Source organism: Pelophylax lessonae (genome assembly GCF_965119305.1).
Source record: "Pelophylax lessonae genome assembly, chromosome: 3".
In the NCBI taxonomy this organism is placed as follows: Eukaryota; Metazoa; Chordata; class Amphibia; order Anura; family Ranidae; genus Pelophylax; species Pelophylax lessonae.
The window spans coordinates 41,177,121-41,202,611 of record NC_138770.1 but is presented as its reverse complement, the minus strand read 5'-3'; the positions used below and the strand labels follow the sequence as shown (position 1 = coordinate 41,202,611).

The window sequence follows — 25,491 nt, the reverse complement described above, 5'->3', positions numbered from 1 at the left end:
CCACAATTAATATACACTTATTTTTTTACCAAAGACATAAAGCGGAATACATTTTGGCCTACATTTTGGAAGAAATTTGATTTTATTTTTTTACCAAAGACATAGTGGAATACATTTTGGCCTACATTTTGGAAGAAATTTGATTTTATTGGATATGTATAACAGAGAAAAGAAAATATCCATATAAAATAAAATATTTATACGATACAGTGCTTTTTAATCGCTTATATTCCTCAGGAGAACATAACTGGGGAGAAAATTGCATGATACCGCTATATGAGAACTTCTACAGTTCATTTCTGGAAAGTTCTGTTTGTATTACATATATTGACAGTGCTTCATTCATTGTATGAATGGAAGTTTTTATGTATATTTTTTAATTTTGTAATAAAATATTTGATTCTAATGACTGTGGTATATGTTCTTTGTGAACAGTAAAGTCCCACACCCCTATCCACTGTACTTTAAACACAGGAATGTTCGGCTCATCCCTACACCCCACTGTGAGATCTCTGATGTAGAACAAGGTTTGATTTCCGTGTAAAACATTTCCCACACTCAGGGCAGGAAAATGGCTTCTCCCCCGCGTGAGATCTCTGGTGCCTAACAAGGTATGATTTCCGTGTAAAACATTTCCCACACTCAGGGCAGGAATACATCTTCTCCATGTGAAGCCTCTGATGTTTCTGAAGATTGCACTTTTGTATAAAACATTTTCCACATTCAGTACAAGAATACGGTTTCTCACCTCTGTGAATCTTCTGATGTGTAAAAAGAGAGGAAGCCCATGAAAAACATTTCCTGCACTTAGGGCAAGAAAACGGCTTCTCCCCCGTGTGAGATCTCTGATGTAAAACAAGGTATGGTTTCTGTGAAAAACATTTCCCACACTCGGAGCAAGAATATGGCTTCTCTCCTGTGTGAGATCTCTGATGTAAAACAAGGTAAGATTTCTGTGAAAAACATTTCCCACACTCGGGGCAAGAATACGGTTTCTCCCCTGTGTGAGATCTCTGATGTTTAACAAGTAATGATTTCAATAAAAAATATTTCCCACACACAGAACAAGAATACGGCTTCTCACTTTTGTGACTCTTCTGATGCAAGGAAAGCGAGACCCGCCATAAAAAACATTTCCCACACTCAGGGCAAGCATATCGCTTCTCCCCTGTGTGATATCTCTGATGTATAACAAGTAATGATTTCTGTGCAAAACATTTTCCACATTCAGAGCAGGAATGTGGCTTCTCCCCTGTGTGAGATCGTTGATGTACAACAAGGTGTGGTTTCTGTGAAAAACATTTACCACATTCAGGGCAGGAATACGGCTTCTCCCCTGTATGAGATCTCTGATGTATAACAAATTGGGATTTCCATGTAAAACATTTCCCACATTTAGGGCAGGAATGTGGCCTTTCCCCTGTGTGCAATCTCAGATGTCCATTAAGGCCTGTTTTTTGGGAAAAACATTTCCCGCACTCAGAGCAGGAATACGGCTTCTCCCCAGTGTGAGATCTCTGATGTTTAACAAGCCTTGATTTATGTTTAAAACATTTCCCACACTCAGGGCAGGCATTTGGCTTCTCGCCTGTGTGAGATCTGTGATGTATAACAAATTCTGATTTATAAAGAAAACATTTCCCGCACTCAGAACAGAGATATGGCTTCCCCCCAGTGTGAGATCTCTGATGTCTAACAAGTTTTGATTTCTGCGGAAAACATTTCCCACAATCAGGGCAAGAAAATGGCTTCTCCCCCGTGTGCAATCTCTGATGTCCATCAAGGCTTGTTTTCTGTGTAAAACATTTCCCGCACTCAGGACAGGAATATGGCTTCTCCCCTCTGTGAGATCTCTGATGTCTAACAAGTTTTGATTTCTGCATAAAACATTTCCCACATTCAGGGCAGGAATTTAGCTTCTTACCTGTGTGAGATCTGCAATGTATGACAAGTTCTGATTTATAAAGGAAAAATTTCCCGCACTCAGAACAGGAATGATGCCTCCCACCCGTGTGCAATCTCTGATGTCCATCAAGGCTTGTTTTGTGTGCAAAACATTTCCCGCACTGGGGACAGGAATACGGCTTCTCCCCTGTGTGAGTTCTCTGATGTATAACAAGTTTTGATTTCTGTGTAAAACATTTCCCACATTCAGTGCAGGAATTTAGCTTTTTGCCTTTGTGAGCTCTGCAATGTATGACAAGTTCTGATTTATGAAGGAAACATTTCCCGCACTCAGAACAGGAATGAAGCTTTTCACCCGTGTGAGATCTCTGATGTACAGTAAGACCTAATTCAGAGCTAAAACTTTCCCCACATTCAGGACAGGAAAATTTCTCCTCCCCCTGAATTCCGGCACCATCCCTCACAGTACGAGGTTGCTCAGAGTCAGAGGGATTTGATGGTCTATCCACACTGTGAAGTCCACCATCCATAGGTGAGCTCATTGCCTTTTCTCCTGCACAATCTCTTGTGATTTCCTCATCTTCCATTTTACATCCTGGAGATAAAGTGAGATGATGCTTTGATGGTTTTCTGATGGCACGTTCTGGAAAAATAAAAACATGATTTTGGGTTTATTCATCTAAGTCATGGGTGTCCAACCTGCTGCTCTCTAGCTGTTGCAAAACTACTAGTGCCACGAGGCATCCCGAGGCTGACAGTTGCAAGCATAACTCCCAAAGACAGAGGCATGATGAGACTTGTAAACAAACAAAATGGCCCCTGCCCCCACCTATAACTGGCCCTCACAGCAAGGAGCACATGGAAGGGCAACGCATGCAAGACAAAACCAGAAAAATTCCCAGCTCAATTCACCAACCAGTCTGCTTACCAACTGAATTAACCTGTCTAGCAGGGGTTTAGTTTGCACACATTTGCAAAAGCATGTGTAAGCTGCAGGGCCACAGCATGGCACTCTGTATTACCTGCAGTCCTAACTCCTGTAAATCTATGGGAGTCTCCACAGTGGGAGCACATGCATTCTAATGGATAGATAGGGGGCAGGTGGGCCTGGAGGTAGCCCAACCCTCCTTAAGGCACAGCGGCACAATGGATGCCCAGCACATAGCAGCAAAGGCATCCAGTGTGTCCACTCACCAGTATACATCCATTGTGCCCCTGTGCCTTTTTTGTCTTGCACGCGTTGCCCTTCCATGTGATCCTAGCTGTGAAGGCCAGGTATAGGTGGGGGCAGGGGCCATTTTGTTTGTTATTGATGTATACTGGTGAGGGGACACACTGGACGCCTTTGCTGCCATTGTGCCATGTGCTGGGCGTCCATTGTGCCCCTGTGCCTTTAAGGAAGGTTGGGCTCCCTCCAGGCCTTCCTGCCCCCTACCTATCCATTAGAGTGCATGTGCTCCCACTGTGGAGACTCCTATAGATTTCAGGAGTTAGGCAGGTAATACAGGGTGCCGTGAAGTGGTCCAGCAGTTTATGCATGCGTTTGCAAATGGATGCTAACTAAACCCCTGTTTTTGACTTTCAAAATGCAGTTTATTGAAAAGAAACACATACAGTCAATTACTGCAACACCAGATAATTGAATAGAACAGGGTAACACACTGTTTAAAAGAGAATAAAGACAATGGTGATATTCATCAACAAGTTAGGCAATTACCAAAGGAATCATAGTACAATAGACTCCAGGGACACTTCCCATGAGAATAAAAAAGGGCTGTAGACCGTAAGTTGCATCTAGATACCTAGCAAAAGAGGAGTCCAACAGCATACTCCTGTGGAGAGGTATAAAGAGAAACCCCCACCCCCACATATCCCACAAGGGTGAAAGTCCATCAAAGGAGGGGAGCATCTACGACTGGCCAGTGCATGTACGGGAGTTCTCCATCCATCGGCTCCAAACCCGCTCATATTTTTTGGGGCAAACTCTGTGCAGATATATCAAACGTTTATATGGAAGGGTAGAGTTGACGTCAGCCATCCAAAGACGGAGAGTAGGGGGTTGCGTACGCTTCCACAATTTGGCTGTGAGCTTACGGGCATGGAAGAGCGTTTCATGTAGGAAAGTGGTTAGGAATTTGTCAGCTATGTCATCTGGAAAAAGGCCCAGGACACACTGCTTAATATCTAGCTGAAGTGGGGAACCCATGTGATCATGTAGAAAGGTGATGACCTGTAGCCAAAAAGTTTGCATAAACCCCTGTTTTTAACGTATACTGTTAGACAGGTTCATTCAGTTGGTAAGCAGACTGGTTGGTGACTTGAGCTGGGAATTTTTCTGGTTTTGTCATGAGGAGGCTTGTAGTTTCGCAACAGTTTGAACAACCATGACCTAAATAAAAATTCCATCTGGATCAGGTAGATTTTCTGTGAATAACCCAACCAGCTGTGACTTTCCCTCTTCAGCCAATGGGCCTTTGTTCCTTTCCCAGGTCACTTCTACATTTACACCGCCTTGTCAGAAGTGCAGGAACCCAACAAATTATTTTTGTTTGGTTGTATGCTGACCTGATCTAAAAAGGTAGTTTTGGGCCACTACAACTTGTTTACTATATGATTTTTGGTTTATCCTTCTATCCTCCCCTCATGTTTGATGCTAGCTAATTCAGTCTTAGATTGATTTAATTTCTTTCATGTTTCTCCAGTCAGCGTTCGAACTTTGTAGAGATAGGGATTAGAAAAGGCATTGTCTTTTTACACTTCCAAAAGCTGGAAAACATCCTCTGTACTGTAATTAGCTGATATAAAATTGTGTCAGGGTCAACTTCTGTAAAATCCCTTTCTCTGAATTCATTGACGGATGGCCTTTCTTTTTTTTATACCAAACATGGTTTTATAGTTCCATCTACAGGAGTAGGACATGAGGCAGAAAAAAACTTAGCACCTCCTCTCTGCCATAGGCAAGCCAGTCAGTCACAAGCAGTGTCAAAAGGAAAAAACTCCATAGAGGGGTGGGTGCTGTGTGCATCTATGAACTCAGATAGGGATTTTATAGTGAAAAAAAAAAAAAACACACACCTTTTCCCTTAGGTTTATTGATGGACACAGCTGCTCTTTATTCATGGACATCCCAAAGCAATTCCACAACCAAGAGAGGGCAAACCGACTAAAAAGGAGAAAAGCCAAGCCAAGGAATGCTGAACGAAAACTGCAAGAGCAGAGACCTGACCCTTAAGAGTACTCAAGGCAAGCCTCTGATCAATGCCACGTTGGAGGAGGAAGGCCAACACCAGAGCCACTGAGAAGAAGGATGGAACTCCAAAGCTTCGTATCAAACGATAAAAGCTTTCCAGGGGCATTGACAAATCTTCCGGCAGGTAGACATACAAGCCTTCAACATAGTCGGAATCATAGAGCTAGGCAACCCCCTGTCCTTGAGAACCTGGCTCCTAATAGTCCTGCCTTTAAAGCCGGGAACTGTAAAGCAGGTGAAAGACCAGTCCCTGCTATAGAAGGTCCTCCCGAAGAGGTAACTGCTAGGGAGCGTCTGCTATCAACTGCACAATTGGTGGCAAGGCCAGTCTGGGGCCACCAGAATTCCTTTTTCTGGCAAGCGAAGAATCAGCTCGAGGGGAAGAAAAGCGTAAATGAGCATCCGCCAGAGGATCCAACATTTTCCCCATGAACCTCTGAACCTTTCAATTGGAGTTGGGATGCCAGAAGGCTGACGTCCAAGATTCAGCAGCGAAGACAAAGCTGATGGAACACCCGGGGGGGTAGGGACAACTCCCCTGATCCTGTGCTTGATGGCTGATATAATCAGCTTGCCAGTTTTTGACACCTTGAATGTGTAAAGCGGACAGAGCGGGAAAAAATCTTTCCTCCCATTGTAGAATGTGAGACGCCTCAAGCACTGCTGCTGCATTTCTTGTACCACCCTGATGATTGAGGCAAGCCCCTGCGGTGGGGTTGTCTGATTTTATCCTGATCGGGAGTCCCCTAAGGAAATCTATCCAGTGTACAAAAGACAATCTAATTGCTTGAAGCTCCAGGACATTGATCGGTAGTCGAGCTTTCTCTGGGGTCCAGTGACTTTGGGCCGACATCAAGCCCAGGACCCCAACCCGACTGGCTGGTATCCATTGTGACTACTGTCCTGTAAATAGGAAGAAAGGACTACTTGGCCCGTAGAGACAGAGACCACAGCCACCAGATGAGTGAAGCTTTCATTGGTCCAGGCAAATCCTGTTCCATTTCGTCTGGATTTCTGGTGATGGTAGCCACCATCGGACCCAAAACCTGTATGAAAAAATTCAGAGGGGGGCGCTTAAAGGACAAGAGCTTCCAGATCGTCGACCAGAGCTTCTGGCGTTTGTCCGACAAGAGAAACATCTTGGCCTGCTCCGGATCCAGAATTAGCTCCATATACTCCAAGCGCCAGGACAGAGTCAAGGCAGACTTCTTAAAGTTCAAGAACAACCAAAGTCCTTTGGGAACACATGGTAGTCTCCAGACTATCGGGGATGGGTGAGTCTCCACAGAAGCAAGCTGCCCACATAACCAAACCGTAATCCCACAAGGACTGGGGCCAAGACATTGGTAAACATCCAGGGAGCGGAGGCCAGACCAAGGGGAAGCACCACTAATTGATAATGTGCATCCATGATAGCAAAAGCATAGAAAACGCTGATGTCCCTCGCAGATGAGAATGTGCAGGTAAGTGTCCTTGATATAGAGGTCAGAAAGTCTCTGTGGTTGAGAAAGGCTATTACAGAGCGAACAGATTCCATTTTGAACTTGTGAACCTGCACGAAGGCATTCAAGGCCTTAAAGGTCCAGGGTTAGGTGAACCCCATCTTTCTTGGACAGTTGGGAACTCTGGGAGTCTTGGGAACAGTTTGGAGAAAAATCCCAGGAGCCGCTCTGACTCGGGCAATGGGACAATCATTCAGGTCCTGCACAGCCCCATACAGGGCCTGTAGGGGCGCTGGCGAAAGTCAAAGATTGGAGGGAAAAAAAGCTGTCCAACAGAAATAAAATTAAACTCTGTTTTGTAGGCTGAGAGAACGATTTCGCGGACCCACTGTTTGGGTGATGAAGGAGGTCCATGGGCCCGAAAACAGGTAAAAGTGACCACCTACCCTGGAAATGGGTGGGGGAAAACCATCATGCTGATGAGGAATTATCAGTGGGCTTGGAGGGCTTCTAGAGTCAGGAATGCTTTGCACCACCCGTGGGAGTCCTGAAGGGTTTGGAACCCTTGGTCTGAGGGCCCAGGGGAATGAAAAATCCACCCTGAAGGCAGACATGGACTACCAGCTCAGTTCCTTTCCCTTATTGGCCTGAGAGAGGAAAGTACTCTTGCCACCCAAAAGGTTCTTGATAATGACGTCCAATGTGCCCCAAACAGATGGCCGCCCTGGAATGCCAGGGCCTTTTTGGAATTTTGATCAGCCGGCTAACACAGAAACAGAGAGTTTAAAGAGAGGTAGAGCTACATCAAGGGACGCGCCACAAACGTACTTTAATGCCTGGACCAACTGGCCTGCCAGTTCCACATACTTTTGGGGCACCTGACTAGAAGTCAAAGCTTGTCACAGAGCCTTGGCTCATTTGGTCAGTGTCTGGGACACGAAGGCCGTGGCCAGCTCAGGGCCAAGCGCTGAGACAGTGATGGTGAGCATAGAACGGGCTACAGCCTCTGCCCTGCAGTCCACAGTGTCCATAAAGAAGGAAGATTCCTAAACTAGGATCATTGTTGCCTTGTTAAGCCTGGAAATGGAGGAATCCATCACGGGGGAGAGGTCCACTTCTTTAGAAGGGCCTCCTCAAAAGAGTAATGTACCACAAAGCTCTTGGGAAGTACAAAGGGACCCTTTGGATTACCCCAGTCCTTGTAGACAAATTTGTTAAGATTTGTAAGGTAAGGAAAAACCATAGCAGCCTAAGTCGGCTTGTGCGTACCAAAAGGGACAGTCACCACATCAGACGTCACAGTGGAGTCTTCAATTTTTAGCATCTCTCACACAAAATCAATGAAAGCAGTGACTAACACCTTCTCCTGTGCAACCACAGAGGCAGAGGACCCATCCTCCTCATCTGAAAAATCAGGATGCATCATCAGAATCCACAGCAAACGCCCGAACACCACCTCCACTCGGGAGACGAATGACTCCGGGATGGCCGACAGTGCGTCTAAGGGAACTGAAAGATCCGCAAGCTCCAGAAGGAACTTCGGAGTGATAGCGTGCTCCTGGGACTCCATATGCACAAGCACAACAAGGTGAGCACTACCACAAGCTAGCCCAGTGGAGAGCAAGAGAACCCCTAATGGACTCACCATCAGACTACCAGAAGCTCTAGAAAGCGCCCAAGTGCCGCTGCCCTTCATGTCATGCACAGAGACCTGTGCACCAGGAGTCCCTGGACCGCTCCCACACCCTCGCATCCCAGAGGGTAGGAAAATGGCCAACCCCGGACCTCCCCCAGCTGGCTTCTATAGCACAGATAGGCACCGGTCACAGGCAAAATTGCCACTGTACCTTCCTCCACAAAGATGGCCAGCAGAATCACTTGACAAATAGCCGCCGTGGCTCCAAAAACATGGCTGCCGGCCGTCCAAAGCCACGACAGCTGCAATTGAGCCACCTGAACCCCAGAGGGGAAGACAAACACAGGCAGTGCCCCCCCCCCCAAGAAGCAGCACAGTCCCCCCAGATGCACAGATGGCCAAACAGGCAGGGAGGAAGGAGGGACAAGCTCAGATAGAGCAGGCAGGAGAGGGACCAGAGACAGGGCTGCACCTGCACACGTCAGGACACAGGCCTGAGCCTGCAACCTCCACTGTGGCTGGCAGTGATCCCACTTACTGAGCAACTTGGTATGCTGCTTACGAGGGATGGGGGTGGGGGGGCGGAGAGAACCCTGCAGAACTGTCCACCCTAGGGAGTACCCGTGCCCCACATCACATCTGGAGAGGAAGGGGGGGGGGGGGGCATTGTGCCCCACATCACATCTGGAGAGGAAGGGGGGCATTTACTTACTCATCCAGCAGGGCATGAGGGTAGGGTTCCCAAGACAGATCCTCCTCTCCACTGAAGTAGAGGGCTGTTGGTCAGGGTAGCACAGACTATAGGCGCCAGCTCATATGTGTCCCCGTAAGGCGTTTAACGCATTGGCCGACCCAGTCCAGGATGGAGCTCATTATGCCTGACCCAGTGTGAAGCTAGCAGTCTGTGCACATTCATTGACCAGACTGGGTTGACCACTGGATCTAGATTATACAGTCTGTCGTCCAGCCTGGCTGTTGGTTGAAAATCTCCCAAGGAAAAAATAAAAAGGAAAAAAAAAAGCTACCACAAGTCTACAAGTCACAGCAGGGATCTAGGTCCTTACTCCTGAAACACTAGGCAGAATAACTGGCTTGCCTATAGCAGAGAGGGGGTTTTATGCCTAAAGAGGACTGCCCATAGGAGGTGCCCGAGTTTCTGCCTAGTGGCATCATTTGGTCATGAATAAAGAGAGGCTTCTGTCCGCCAATAAACATAAGAGAAAAGTTAATGCTGGTTCTGATGGAAAGGTGTTAGAACACACATTGCAGTTTGTTATGTATGGGGTTGCGTAGCCACAGACCGGTCAGGGTGCCCATGCTGACCCGTGTTCACAGCCAAAAGCACCTACAATGGGCACGTGAGCATCAGAACTGGACCACAGAGCAATTGAAGAAGGTGGCCTGGTCTGATGAATCTTGTTTTCTTTTACATCATGTAGATGGGCAGGTGTGTGTGTGCATCACTTACCTGGGGAAGAAATCATATCAGGATGAACCATTGAAAGAAGGCAAGCCATCGAAGGCAGTGTGGGAAATGTTCTACTGGGAAACCTTGGGTCCTGCCATTCATATGGATGTTACTTTGACAAGTACCACCTACCTAAACATTGTTTGGAACCATGTACACCCCTTAATGCACGGAAACAGTATTCCCTGATGGCAGTGACCCCTTTCAGCAGGATAGTGCGCCCTGTCACACTGCAAAAATGGTTTCGAATAGTTTGAGGTCTTGTCCTGGCCTCCAAACTCTCCATTTCTCAATCCAAATCGAGCATTTGTGAGATGTGCTTGAAAACAGCACAGATCCATGGAGGTCCCACCTCACAAGTTACAGGATCAAGTTCCAGTTAAAAGATTGGCTACTGATTTCTTGGTGCCAGATATCACAGCATACCTTTAGAGGTCTAGTGGAGTCCATAGCTTGACGGGTCAGGGCTGTTTTGGAGGCAAAAGGAGAACCTACTCAATATTAGGTGGGTGATCATGAAGTCATGGCTGATCCATGTATGTCTGCTCAAAGAAGAGGGACCAACCTATGAAAGGCACAATCTGTGCTACGGTAACTAGAAGTAAAACACAACCTAATACTGCCAGGTGACCCCCAGAATCGACATAAATCACATCTGAGTACATATATTGTGTCTGCAACACAGAGAAGGGGGTTTATCTGAGAGAAGAGAAAAATTAATGTGCAGGACGGATGTCAGTAACTATCATTCTATTATTGCCTGATATCCCTCATCTCCCGCCCTACTCTGACCAATCAGTGTGCAGTAACAGAGCAGAGATAACAGGGAATATAGATTGGCTCACCTGTGCTGATCTCTGTAGGAGTGTCCTCCTCTTTGATTGTCCTCGTCATTCCAACCTCCTCCGTATACTGCTGATCATCCCTCACATACCTCTCTTCTACTCCACCCTCAACTTTCATGTCCATCAGATCTTCACCCTAAACCAACAGAATGGCAGAAAATAACATCTGTAATATAGAAGTATTTATGATGTGAGATCACATAGAAAATATCATCTTGTAGAGTCCACACATCGTCTCCACATGTCAGAGTGTTCAATCACTTTATGTTCCTGTAGCACCCTCCTAGATAGGTGCTAGGATTAGTGCATTATAGTTTTTGTTCGCTCTGCTTAACAGAGAGACAGCTGGGTAAATTTATTTGCTGTCTGCATAACAGAGACTGGTGATCGGCTAGTGGAGTCTGCTCAGTGTGCTCTGGTGCTGCTCATGCTGTCTTGAAGTTTTACTGTGTCCTAGCAACTATGGAAAGTGACGGATGGTAGGCAGAAACCATGCAGATGAGAGCATGAATATTCATACAGCCCTGGCCAATTACAAGGGGAGGTCCCACACGGCATGCTGGGTGCCTGTATTTATATTCTAGGAGCACATGGGCTCTTTGTCATTCCTAGCAGATAATTGCACCAGGCAGGGGGAGAGGCACTGCCTCCCCCAGCACTTGTGGCCATGTGGCCTCAGGTGGGCAACCTGAGGGCCTAAATTGCTGACATGCGGCCTCAGGTGGAAGAATTGAGGGCCTGAAATCTGGGTGGCAACCCTGGTCCTACCATAGCTGACAGAAGGAGAGTCTACAGTGCATCTGGTCTGGTATCACGGAAAGAGAAGACTGCTGGTTGTTCTTTAGGAGCCTTGTAAATACAGACACCCTAAGGATCCTAAGACAGTTATACCCTATTGTGTTCTAAGTCAGCTAAAGGCCCACACAAGAAAGAACGCTGGCTAGTGTTCTTAGAGCTTTGTCCAGAACTGTCCACTACTTTACTAAGGGACATTGACATGTTCTGCAATCAGCGTGCTGCTGCTGTGAAGACGTCTTTATCTACCTTTGCAAGGACTTCAGTCAAGGAGTCCTCAATGTGAATAGTTCAATTTAGAGTATCTTACTATATCCCTTCCCTATCCAAGTTCTCCAGCAAAACAACAAAACAAAACCCATAGACTGGTCGTTGGAGACAACAAGCAGAAGTGTATGTGTGCACCTGGCTGTGTGATTCTGCCTTGTGTTTGGCTGCAGGTCATTCCAGACTCTCAACTCCACCTACCTGATCATGCCGTACGTAGTTGTGATCTTCATGTGTGGAATCATAGGAATACAGAGGATGGGGACACCTCTCTGGTGGGTTTTTGTAGCTGGATGACTCCACCATGGTGTCCTGGTACAGATCTTTGTGTCCTTTTAGAGACCCTGACTCTTCTATCAACCCACATTCATCCTCCTCTTTTATCTCTTCTTTAATATCAACTTCAGAATCTCTTAGGTCTCCATTCTGAATGTAAAATAAAAATTATACAAATTGTAACAATGCAGATAATGTACACATCCGAATGATACGATTAGTGATTGGTTCTCATCTACCTGATCATGCTGTGTGTAGTGGTGATCTTCCTGTGTGGAATCCTGGGAATACAGAGGACGGGGACATCTCTCTGGTGAGTTCCCATTACTGGATCCATCTGTAGGAAACACACACACTGACTGAATACATTGTTTCTATGTGTTTATCAGATGATGGGGGATCTAGGTGGACCCTCCGTACTGCTCTCTCCTTTACAATAAAGTCTCCTCTTACCCGGTGATGTGAGGGACGGCTGATTCTCCATCATGACGTCCTTGTAGAGATCCTTGTGTCCTTCTAAATACTCCCACTCCTCCATGGAGAAATAGACAGTGACATCCTGACACCTTATAGGAACCTGACACACACAATGATACAGTCACCATCCAGACACATCCCTTGTCTGTTACTGGATAATGTCCCAGAATTCCCAGCACCGCTCACCTCTCCTGTCAGTAATGCCATTATCTTCTTGGTGACTTCTAGAATCTTCTGCATGTTGTGTCTCTCAGGTTTTAGGGAGTCACATGGAGGCACTGTGATGGTCATATGATCATGTGACTTTGCAGGAGGATAACTCTGTATTTAGGCAAAAATAGTAATTTTATGTCACATTCCCAGAATCCTCCTCACCTCTCCGGTCAGGTCTGTGATTCATTGATAGAGATAGGAGTGATGTCATGTGATTTCCCAGAATCCTCACCTCTCCAGTCAGCAGATAGATGATCTCCAGTGTGAGGTTTAGTATCTTCTCAGTCATGTGCTCCCGGTCCACCTCCATCCTCATTGATGTGGTCATGTGATCCATGAAGGTTTCTCTGTAGAAAGAATTATTTGGATGGTATTAACCTTCCGTGCAAAAGCTGATGCAGCTGGATTTCATCCTGACTAGAAGCAGGGACTATTAGGGAAGTATTCCTGTTTTCTAATAGCTTAACTGGGAAGGGACACTGGTTACAAATGACAAGAAGGCAAATCATACTAAATGCAATCTTCTCCCCAGTTTTTACAAAGGAAAAGGAGGGGTATAGTAATCAAAACTGTATCATTAGTAACGTATCACATGATGTAGCCTTGTGGCTAACAAAAGCCGATGTCCAAAAAAGATTTGAAAAGCTTAAACACAAATAAATCACCAGGATGGCTTACACCAGAGGGTCCCCCAAAGAACTCAGTCAGGTTATAGGTAGACCGCTAGTCCTAATTTGTATGGACAGTATATAGAGCTGCACGATTCTGGCCAAAATGAGAATCACGATTTTTTAGCTTGGAATAAAGATCACGATTCTCTGTGTAACAAAAAAAAAAATTGGGATAACTTTACTGTTACGTTTTTTTTTTTTTTATTCATTAAAGTCTATTAATTGCGTTTGAAAGACTGCTGCGCAAATACAGTGTGACATAAAATATTACAACAATCGCCATTTTATTCTGTAGGGTCTCTGCTAAAAAAATATATAACATGTTTGGGGGTTCTAAGTACTTTTCTAGCAAAAAAAAATGATTTTAACTTGCAAGCAACAAGTGTCAGAAAAAGGTCTAGTCTTTAAGAGGTTAAACTTCCTTTTTCCCTGGCAGAGGGAAGGAAAAGATACAATGTAATCATTTTGTTTATAGTTACTGGGAGACTTAATGCTGATAGGCGTTTGCCGGGAGGCTTTTTTTTTTTTCCACAGCTGCTCTCTCTGCTTCCTCACAGCGCTGCAGCTGTGCAAAGAATCAAGCATATGTCAGGTTTAGATCGTCAGGGGGGGTGAATCGAGATCGCGATTTTCATACGATTAATCGTGCAGCTCTAACAGTATACTGACAGAAATGGTACCAGCTGATTGGCGAAGGGCCAACATGCTACCAATATTCAAAAAAGGGGCAGATACATTCCTGGAAACTACAGAGCAGTCAGTCTAACACTGATAGTATGTAAACTATTGAAGGGGATGATAAGGGATTGTATCCAAGGATTTGCTGTTGAAAACCTTATCATTAGTAGTAATCAGCATGGGTGTATGATGCACTCTGTACTTAATGTACTTCTGAACCCTGCACCCTGTACATAGCACACTCCTGAACCCTGCTCCCTGTACATAGTGCACTCCTGGGGGGGGGGGGGGGGGGGGTTCATCTCACGGTGTTAAGAGGACTATTATTATTATTAGGGACTTTTCTGTGGACATATTTGATTGACACATAAAGATCACCTTCTCATAATTGGTGGATGGAAGACCTAGAGGTTCCCACCATTATTCATATTCACTTTTGCAACTTATTAGTAGGGTAGATGCATGCGGCAGAGGTGTCCACAATTTTTTATATTCACCTTTGAATTTATGAAATTGCGTATTTTTATGTTTTTTTTTTTTTATTATTTGTAGAATTGATTGCACTTTATTTGATGTACATATTTTGCATTTTTATTATTCAAATATATATAGGGGGGTTTCACCACTATTTGCACATTTCAGCTCTGCAATATATCTCTTAACTTTTGCAGAGGGGGGTGACACCATCACTTCTATGTTCTATTACATTGGATGAATTGCACCTCTGCTATCATTATTGTAGGTTGAGGGGTGTCACCATTATTTGTACATTGCAGCTCTGCAATTTCTTTAAAAAAAATGACAGATACACAGAGTTCTACAACATACTACCTCAAGGTGTACCAAGCGGGGGAAAGGATTTGGTGGCTTACACAGCACAACAGTATCAGGAGTTCTACAGTTTTCAGTCTTGGATCTACTGGACTATAAGTCGGGGATTCAACACTTTCTTGGAGTTACAGAGTGTTCTTAGAATCAGTGAGCGTTGGCTGGAGCTGGCTAGCATCAAGCGCCAACGGGAATTTTTCCAGGATCAAGTCCCAATTGTAATTAGTTCAAGCCGAAAGGAGTATCCCACTAATTAATTTCCCCCATCCCCTTAATTTCCAATAAAAAATCACAAACAAAGATGCCGGAGTTGTCACTGTCTCAATTGTCGCACCTGGGGACTCAGCTCACACAGGCTGGAGAGGATTCCGGTACTAATGGCCGCCCCACATCAGGCCATAGGCCTGGAAACCTTGCTACAATTAAAAAAAAAAAAAGTGTGCGGTCCCCCTCAAAATCCATACCAGACCCTTATCTAAATATGCAGCCTGGAAGGCCTTTTTTTTTGGCATGGGATTCCCCTCAAAATCCATACCAGACCTGAAGGGCCTAGCATTGATTGAGGGGGGGGACCCCATGCTATTTTTTTAAAACTTTTTAATGCGGACACTTTTTTAACATTCTGCTGTCAGCTGGTAATCCCACTGGCAGCAGATGAGTCATGGTTGTTAAGGACGCGGTGGCCACCCGCTCCCTAACAACCAGCTATTCCGAAAGAAACAAAAGTTGAAGATACAAAACAAATTCTGAAAACAAATGGGTTCAACATAACGAATATGATGAAACAAAATTCTTTAATGAACGAATGCATCTGAAAGGACACAAAACACTGTGTGCACATGTCTACACGCAACATGGCATGGATTCCACTATGTATGTCAATCTGCCATCCGATTATTGCACAGCACACTGCCTCCTGTCTCCAGCAAGAATCCCAGCTACACCAGCACCATTACACTGGGAAATTAACCTCTGCCTGGCCAAGAACCTGCCGAGTATATCCTGCGAAACCAGATTTTTCAACCTGGACCTGACATGTAAATCCTGTCTCCACAAGTCCTATATCAGGGCTCAAACTTTTTAAACAGGGGGCCAGTTCACAGTCCCTCAGAAACTGTTGGGGGCCGGACTATAGTTTGAAAAAAAATATGAACAAATTCCAATGCGCATATTTTATTTGTAGTGCACAAAAAAACAGGAAAAACAATACAATGTTTATTGTTTTATATATATGTGATCACAACGTGCCCCCTTTCAATGCAGAGTGACCACAGCGTGCCCCCCTTTCAATGCAGTGGCCACAGCGTGCGCCCCTTTCAATGCAGAGTGGACACAGCGTGCGCCCCTTTCAATGCAGAGTGGACACAGCGTGCGCCCCTTTCAATGCAGAGTGACCACAGTGTGCCCCCTTTCAATGCAGAGTGACCACAGTGTGCCCCCTTTCAATGCAGAGTGACCACATCGTGCCCCCTTTCAATGCCAGATTGACCACAGCGTGCCCCCTTTCAAAGCCAGAGTGACCACAGCGTGCCCCCTTTCAATGCCAGAGTGACCACAGCGTGCCCCCTTTCAATGCCAGAGTGACCACAGCGTGCCCCCTTTTGATGCCAGAGTGACCACAGTGTGCCCCCTTTTGATGCCAGAGTGACCATTCGCTATTGTCACACAAATGGGTGGGCTAGAGCGCAGTGCTCTGCGGCCCGGGTCCATCCTTTTCTGAAGCATTTTAGAGCTTCAGTGAGTGACAGGCAGTCAGGACCCTGGCAGGCTGCATGCGGCCTGCGGGCCATAGTTTGAGGACCCCTGTCCTATATGGTTGTTTTGTTTTATCTACTGCAGAAACACCTAGCCTTCTACTTTTTGGTTGATGTTGTTTACTACTTTATGAACTGTTATAATGTTATAATGTATATTGGGCTATTGGCAGAAAGCGTTTAACCTACCTACATATACCTACTGTTCCATATCTGTTCTCTGGTTTACAAGTGCTGCCAGTATATACTTTTCTTGTATGGGTTTGGGTTATAGCTTTTTTTTTTTTGGTGATGACACGCTTTTTTCTTTTTCTTTTTGGGTGAGGTAAAATCCACAGCAAATCCACAGCAGAATCAGTCTGGTATAGATTTTGTACTCTGCAAATTTTTTTTTTTTTCAATTTGACAGATTTGGCTCCAATTGATATCAATAGGGTTTGGGTTTAGCATCTGAACATCTGCTAAGTTCACCAAACCAAACCCAGGTATGTTCATCTCATCTCCAGTGAGAAGGTGACAAATTTCCACAATGAGGAAAAAGCTCTGGCCCCATAAGTGGGGGAATGTTCTGCCCTGAAGGGGTTAATCTAGGTTTCCACACTATATATGTGTGTATCATCATCTGCTGGAGATAAAAGACGTCACAGTGACTATGGAGGAAGAGGACGGACATGACGGGGAGTTACTGGGTGTAAATAGAAAATAAGATCCTATTACCATGCCCTCCTCCATGACTTTTCCATCAAGATGAATATACAACGATCAGTCCCTCCCCTAACACCAGGGTGCTAGGTGAAATCCTAGACTCGGACCTGTGCTCAAGGCCCCAAATCCAATTACTGTCAAAAGATTGTAGACTTCACCTCCGTAACATCTCTAAAATTCGCCCCTTTTTGAAGAAGTACAGCAAGCTTTCTTTGCTGTACTTCTCCTATAGATCACAGGAGTGCAGTTCGTTCTGCGCCCTTGTGACCCATTTTCAGCAGACAGCGGGCTATTGGCTGACTTCACAGAGCCAGTCCAGGCTCGGAAAAGATTGCAACCATATGGTCGGAAACCACTCCCAGGTCTGGACTGGCACCCGGCTCAGCAAGTCGCTGAGAGCCTGAGCCAGCTGCTTTTTCCCCCTCCATAGCCCAGCGCTCCAGTGAGCAAAGGGGGGCAGAGCAGAGAGCCAGTGACTGACAGTCAGGGAGCTGCTGAGAGCCTGAGCCAGCCGCTGAGAGCCTAAGCCAACCACTCTCTCCCCCTCCACAGCCCAGCACTCCAGTGAGCAAAGGGGGGCAGAGCAGAGAGTTGGTGACTGACAGTCAAGGTGCTGCTGAGAACCTGGCCCGGCCGCTCTCTCCCCCTCCATAGCCCAGCGCTCCAGTGAGCACAGAGAGGGGACGGGCCAGAGAGCCAGTGACTGATAGTCAGGGAGCCACAGAGCCTGAGCCAGCCGCTGAGAGCCTAAGCCAACCGCTCTCTCCCCCTCCACAGCCCAGAACTCCAGTGAGCAAAGGGGGGCAGAGCAGAGAGCCAGTGACTGACAGTCAAGGTGCCGCTGAGAACCTGACCCGGCCGCTCTCTCCCCGTCCACAGCCCAGCGCTCCAGTGAGCATAGAGAGGGGACGGACCAGAGAGCCAGTGACTGACAGTCAGGGAGCCGCTGAGAGCCTGAGCCAGCAGCTGAGAGCCTGAGCCACCCGCTCTCTCCCCGTCCACAGCCCAGCGCTCCAGTGAGCACAGGGGGGCAGAGCAGAGAGCTGGTAACTGACTGCCAGGGAGCCGCTGACAGCCTGAGCCAGCAACTGAGAGCCTAAACTGGCCGCTCTGTACCACTCCACAGCCTAGTGCTCTAGTGAGCACAGGTGGGCAGAGTAGAGAGCCGGTGACTGAAAGTCAGGGAGCCGCTGACAGCCTTAGCCAGCCACTGAGAGCCTAAGCTGGCCGCTCTATACCCCTCCACAGCCCAGTGCTCCAGTGAGCACAGGGGGGGGCATAGGAGAGAGCCGGTGACTGACAGTCAGGGAGCCACTGAGAGCCTAAGCCGGCCGCTCCCCCCCCCCCTCCACAGCCCAGCGCTCCAGTAATCATAGAGGGGGCAGGACAGAGAGCCGATGACTGATAGTTAGGGAGCCGCTGAGAGCCTAAGTCAGCCTCTCTCAACCCCTCCACAGCCAGTCACTCCAGTGAGCACAAGAGGGCAGAGCAGAGAGCCGGTGATTAACAGTCAGGGAGCTCTGAGAACCGAACAATCGGCGGTGTTAGCTCGCTCAGTTCTAAGTCTTGGAGTGGGCGGGGGTCCAATGCTGCATCCACCTAAATAAGTATGATAACCAAAAAAAAAAAAAAAACAAACATTCTCTTACTGTGAAACCACCAAAGTATTCATTCACTCGCTTGTTATCTCTCACCTTGACTTTTGCAACTCTCTCTTCATAGGCCCCCCCCCCCCCCCATCTATACAGGCTCTCCCCTCTTCCGTCTATCACAAATGCTGCTGCCAGGTTCATCCACCTTACCAACCGTTCAGTGTCCACCACCCCTTTCTGCCAAATCCGTACACTGGCTTCCCATTTCTCAACTAAAAAAAATTCAAAATACTAACAACATACAAAGCCATCCACAACTTTGCCCCAATCTACATCACCAAACTTGTCTCCAAATATCACCCAAACCGTCCTCCCAAGACCTCCGGCTCTCTACCTCCCTTGTTTCCTCCTCCCATGCAGATTTCCCACGCTGAACCTCTCCCATCCTCTGGAACTCTCTAACTCAATCTGTCCGACTATCTCCTTCTCCGTTAGGCGATCCCTGAAAATGTATTTCTTCAGGGAAGCCTAGCATACCTCCAACTAACTGAACTTCTATCACTTCAATTGGCTCAACCCCCTCCCCATTAGATTGTAAGCTCCTCTGAGAAAAGTCATCTTGCCCACTTGTATTTCACTGTATCGTAACTGTACTGTCTCTCTTTATATTGTACAGCACTGCGTAAACTGTGTCATAATAATAATACCTTTTCTGCTGCCAGTTCCAGCAATATCTCCACTCTACTTCCTCCCAACTTTCCTCTCACCTGGAACTTCCTATTTATAACTGAGATCACTTCCTGTCTGTACCTGACATCACTTCCTGTCTGTATTCCATAGAGACTTCCTGTCACAGTATCCGTGAGATTACCACCCTGTGGAGCTCAGAAGAACTGCACCCCGAAAAATGTTTCCCACTGTGTAAACAGCCTTGCACTGTTATTATTATTATTATTATACAGGATTTATATAGCGCCAACAGTTTGCGCAGCGCTTAACAAAATGAGGGCAGACATTACAGTTACACTACAATTTGGAACAAAAGGAATCAGAGGGCCCTGCTTGTTAGAGCTTACAATCTAAAAACACTGTACCATTTATCCTAAAGATGGATACTAGAAAGATGAAGTTCAGGTTCACCACTACCATGGATTTAATCTAAATCCTGAGGTATTCAAGATACACAATCCCAACAGATTTATGCACAGATTTGCCCAGGACAATATTTTAAAAAGCATGATGTACTGCATGGCCTTTTAACGATGGTCAGCAGGCTTAGAAGGGCCAGTAAGATGTTTTGAATTGGCCAACCCTTTACTATAAAAATATGGAGCATGGACAGCTACAGTGTGAGTGAATTGGAAGCTGTTGTGGGAAAAGGTAAAAAAATAGGTGAAAGGGTCATTCAGTGTACGTGTCGTGTACAACAATCAACAAATTATTTTTTTCTGTAAACCCCATTAACACCTTCCCTCCCATCCTATAGCACAGGGGTCTTCAAACTATGGCCCTCCAGTTGTTCAAGAACTACAATTCCCATCATGCCTAGTCATGTCTGTGAATCTCAGAGTTTTACAATGCCTCATGGGATGTGTAGTTCCGCCACAGTTGGAGGGCCGTAGTTTGAGTATCCCTGCTATAGCAGAATGGTAGCTGGGCAGGGGCTCCTGACTCTGACATTAGACGTACTTCAGAACAAGCCACTTGTCTTCAGCAAACTGTTTGTGGGCTTTCTTGTGCATCATCTTTAGAAGAGGCTTCCTTCTGGGATGACAGCCAAACAGACAAATTTGATGCAGTGTGCGCCGTATGGTCTAAGCACTGACAGGCTGACCCCCCCACCCCTTCAACCTCTGTAGCAAAGCTGGCAGCACTCATATGTCTATTTCCCAAAGACAACCTCTGGATATGACGCTGAGCAGGAGCACTCAACTTCTTTGGTCAACCATGGCAAAGCCTGTTCTGAGTGGAACCTGTCCTGTTAAAACGCTGCATGGTCTTGGCCACCCTGCTGCAGCTCAGTTTCAGGGTATTGGCAATCTTTTTAAAGCCTAGGCCATCTTTATGTTGAGCAAAAACTCTTTTTTTCAGATCCTCGGAGAGTTCTATGCCATGAGGTGCCATGTTGAACTTCCAGTGACCAGTATGAGAGATTGAGAGCGATAACACCAAATTTAACACACCTGCTCCCCATTCACACCTGCCACCGGTGCCACAGGTATGAGAAATAAGGAGGCTTGGCATGAAGAAGGAAACAAGGCATGAAGAAAAGGAGGCATAGTATGATGAAGGAAGTCAAGCAAGGCATGAAGAAAAGGAGGCATAGTATAATGAAGGAAGTCAAGCAAGGCATGAAGAAAAGTAGGCATAGTATGATGAAGAAAGTCATGCAAGGCATGAAGGAGGCTCAGGCATCATGCCATGCCTCCTTCTTCATGCCTTGCCTCCTTCTTCATGCCATGCCACATGGCACGAAGAAGGAGACAAGGCATGAGAAGGAGACAAGGCATGATGAAGAGGGAGGCATCGCATGATCAGGAGGTGGCTTGGCTACCTAGGTAGAGGTGTTAAAGGGTACAGGGTGACCCATCTCAAGTTACCTGTGTGCTCTTTGCGTCTGCCCACAATCACATGCTGGTCCCATTCCCACCTCTCATCAGCACGTGGAAGGATTCCAGGCAGGGGACTGACATGACAGCTGCAGGTGTCAGAGTGGCGAGCTGTTCAGCCAATCGCGTCATGGCTCCTCCTGTCACAGGCGGAGTGCAATATCACTCCGCCTGTTACAGGAATCGCCGAACTTTACAGGAAGCAGCGGCGCCGCTCAATTCTTCTCACTGACAGAGTTCTTCACTGACGGGAGACTTGGGATGCCTGCATATTCCATATTCACAAGTTGCTGCCTTTTCTCTCAAGCATGTGACAAAGTTATCAAGAGATTCTCCCTCTTCTTGTTTGCAGTATCCAAACACACATCTTTCATAAAGGACATTTTTAGTAGGTTTGAAAGAAGCTTCCAGTGCATCTAAAACAGCTGTAACATTCTCTTGCTGCTCTGCCGTGAAGTTCAGATTGTGCCTATACACATGCCTGCATTCTCCGCCCGGACCTCTTCTCAGAGAAAAAGTGGACTTTTGTAAATAGGGAGGAATTGTCCCTTTTTGATCAAAGTTCTGGACATTTTTCAAGTTGGGCATCCCGTATTTTTCCTACCCCTTTCAAATTATCAACCCCTAATAAAACATCAAAAACAAGCCAAGGACTGTTTCCTGCGTTAGAATGCATGAAGAAAATGCTGTGTGACTGGCTGTGCAGCAGTGGGGTCCTGGGACATTAGCAACTCCTACAGGGGTTGAGTGATAAAAAAAAAAAAAAAAAGCATACAGTCTCACCAAAATTATTCTCAAACCTTATTTTTGATGAGATCTGTAAGAAAACTCATTGAAGTCTACTCAAATTTCACACCAGATCCTAATCTCTTATAAGAGTCTGGTCAGGATTTTAAGTGGGAAAAAAAAAAAACACTGTGGGGTTCCCCAAATTATTTCTAGACCTACTATATAGCCAATTGCTTCTACCCTAAATAGTGACATCAATTACATGAGGATTTAGACCCTTAGGTCCGGTTCACACTGATGCGATGTGGGAAGGCTGCGAACTCGCAGCCTGTTCCCGCATCGCACACGCACCCCCGGCAGTTCACACTGCCATATGCGATCCGCTGGGGGTGTCAATGTAATCTTAACGACACCCCCAGTTTGATCGCATATCGCAGTGCGATCGTGCAGTTCGCACAGGATCGGATCGCACAAGTGTGAACTGCTGTGCGATCCGATCCTGATGCAGCTGCAAAAATGCCTCCTGTGCGTGTTTGCTGCGGGTGCGATGCGAATTTAGCCATACAGTTTGTATGGCTAAACTCGCACCGCACAGCCGATCGCATGTAATGTCGGAGCAGTGCGCTCCGACATTACATGCGAACCCCGCACACGCACAAGTGTGAACGGGAGGGTTAAAGTGGTTGTAAACACACTGGGGAAAAAAATACTAGCACATTATGAAATGCTCACCTTAGAACGAAGCCCTCTCAGTGGCACCTGGTCACCGCTATGAGGGCTGACATCTTCTCCTGTCCTTTCTTCTGGGATCCAGACCCTGGCCAGAGCCGGGATGACGTAATTCCCGCATACGCACGCGGGAGTCCTCAGTTCTGGGAAGAAGCTCTCAAGTTCCGTTAGGGAACGCCGGACCTTCAGACCACATGCGCCGCTGAGGACAGCGGCTGCTTGCAGGGTGAATATCTCCTAAACCATGCAGGTTTAGAAGACATTCGTTTTACCTACAGGTAAGCCTTATCATAGCTTACCTGTAGGTAAAAATAAGAAAGTGGGGTATATAATCGCTTTAAGGTATCTTTATGTATATGTGTCTGCCTCTAGACTGTTCTTTCGCTTGAGTGAAGAGAGCGGTCTCAGCATGGCCTGGCTTGGGCTCCACCCTGGACCTTTCCCGAGAGGCTGCAACATTGATGGTGGATCAGAAGAAGGGCAGAGAGAGTGGGGGCTGGAAGAGATAAGAACCCCTCTATGGAGTGTAGTTCTGTTTACTACCTCCTCGTCTGTCTTAATTCCCTGTCTGTGCTAAGCCTGTGTGGGGGGGAAGGATGCAACTGTTTGTGATGGCTCATTTGTGAGGTGGAATCCATCATAATTGGCCAGTCATACGAGGTTGCAATTTTTTCTTTTGACAGATCATCATGCATTATGACTGATGAGGATCTGCCTTACTGGTTGACAATGGATTTACATTGTTCTAAAGGGGGGCTATCAGATTTTGATAAGCCCCCCCACCTGCAGATTCCCACATCCACCAGCCTGGGATGTTGGTAGGAGAACCTTGGCCTCATCTACATGGGGACACGGTGCTTTGCTAAGGGAGCCCCTGGGCAAGGCACCCTTCCCATTTTGAGAGAATGTGGCCTGGTATTTTTTGAGGGGGCTGCACATTTGCAGAGAGCAGTAATAATGTGCAGTAACCTCTAGCAACCAATCAGTGAGCGATAATGATGTTCAGTAACCTCTACCAACCAATCAGCAAGCAGAATTGATGTCCTGTAACCACTATCAAATAATTAATGAGTTGTAATGTGTGCTGCAACCTCTGGCAACCAAACGTAATCCTTTCTAAAACCATTTGGTTTGAGAAAGGAGCCAATAGGTGCTTCGAAACATAAATACAATAAATAGTGTTGCACAAGAGTAAAAATCTGCCTAGTTGCTATTTCAACGATATTGGTGACCAATCCAGATTGTACTGTGTATGGTGTGCTATCCAAAAATGTAAAATAAACTAAACCTGTGTGATATAAATTGTTTCGTAAAAAGTCAATGTTTTGATGTGATTCCAATGCTGAGTATATAAATAAATGTGTAACCCGCTTCAATAATCATACAGTGTTACCAGATATAAAGTGCTGTGTGCTGATACCGTTGTGTTTAAAAAATCCTTGCAATCAATATTTGCTATGTTCTCTCATGCAAACAGAAACCAATATATATAAAAGATTCTAATATATATGAATAGTCCATAAAGTGCTTATAGGTGTTATAATCTGTGAGTCCTTAATATAAAGAAAAAGTGCCAGGTGCTTGTGGAATAATCAGCTGCAGGTGCTCAATCCACCAAGTCTGTGGACATGTGGGTGTGTTCCCAACCGGTATGCTTGACCGATGTATCACCAAACTCCATGCACCCCCTCGTGATTGGGCGCTCACCTTAAGACCGATATAGATATGCCTCTAATCGTATACAATATTAACTCCTCTGGGGCACTTCTCCTCCCTTCCACTGAGATACCGAAAGATCGCTGGCAGTATCCTCCTACATGTAACTCCAACACTCCATAGGGGACGATACCATGTGAAAGAGATAGCTCCAGATAGTGCTTATATCGTTTTATACTTTTTATTAAATGCCAAGTGAAAAGTTGTACACTCACATTTCCAGGTGCATGTATGCACGTATGAATCGCTTTAACCGTTCCCGGATGCCTTTCGAATAGGGAGCCGCCTCGGCTTGCGACCGTCCCTTCGAAACATGCTAGCATGGCAACCAGCCTGCCTTAGGTGTGACATCACATTCTGCCCTGGGTTCCACTGTGGCTCTCCTCACTTCCTGAAACAATTGGACTTGGTCTCCTCACTGACAACTGTTTTTGCTGTCACAAGCGGCTCTTCCAGTGGACAGCCTCCATCCAATGTTGCATAGCTGCAAATAAGCTCTTTGATTTTATATATCTGTAAGTTTTCATTTGGCTTTTTAATCGTAATAAACCCATTGATGCTGCACTCAGCTGGCGCGCCCCCCCCATTTTCCTTTTTATTAGGAATTATGCATTTTTACTATTTCACGTCAAGCATTACTTAACCAGCTGCTTCCGACTGGATAGAATTTTTGAATTGGTACATATAGTTACATAGTTTAGAAGGTAGAAAAAAAGACACGGGTCCATCCAGTTCTACCTATGTGTGTGCAATTTGTATTCTCTAAAAATTCTCATAGCTCTGTATATTCTGCTTCCTGAGGAAGACATCTAAAGTTTTTTGAAGTTGTCAACACTTTCAGCTAGTACCACTTCCTTGGGAAGGAAGTTCCATGTTATACTGCTCTTACAGTAAGGAACCCATTCC

General features: G+C 46.0%; 2 protein-coding genes across 2 annotated transcripts in view; both read right to left on the bottom strand.

The window, feature by feature from the left end:
• LOC309550683 (uncharacterized protein) overlaps positions 1–25,491 on the bottom strand; it is a 3,164,715-nt gene that overhangs the window by 2,673,780 nt on the left and 465,444 nt on the right. The window lies entirely within an intron of this gene.
• LOC309550026 (uncharacterized protein) lies at positions 437–21,999 on the bottom strand (the record flags this gene model as incomplete). The annotated part of the gene is made up of 7 exons (XM_082250497.1): positions 437–2,548; positions 10,547–10,652; positions 11,810–12,034; positions 12,124–12,221; positions 12,338–12,461; positions 12,807–12,921; positions 21,641–21,999. 7 exons carry the CDS (start codon positions 21,997–21,999, stop codon positions 492–494), a joined length of 3,084 nt encoding a protein of 1,027 aa, XP_082106623.1. The 3' UTR covers positions 437–491.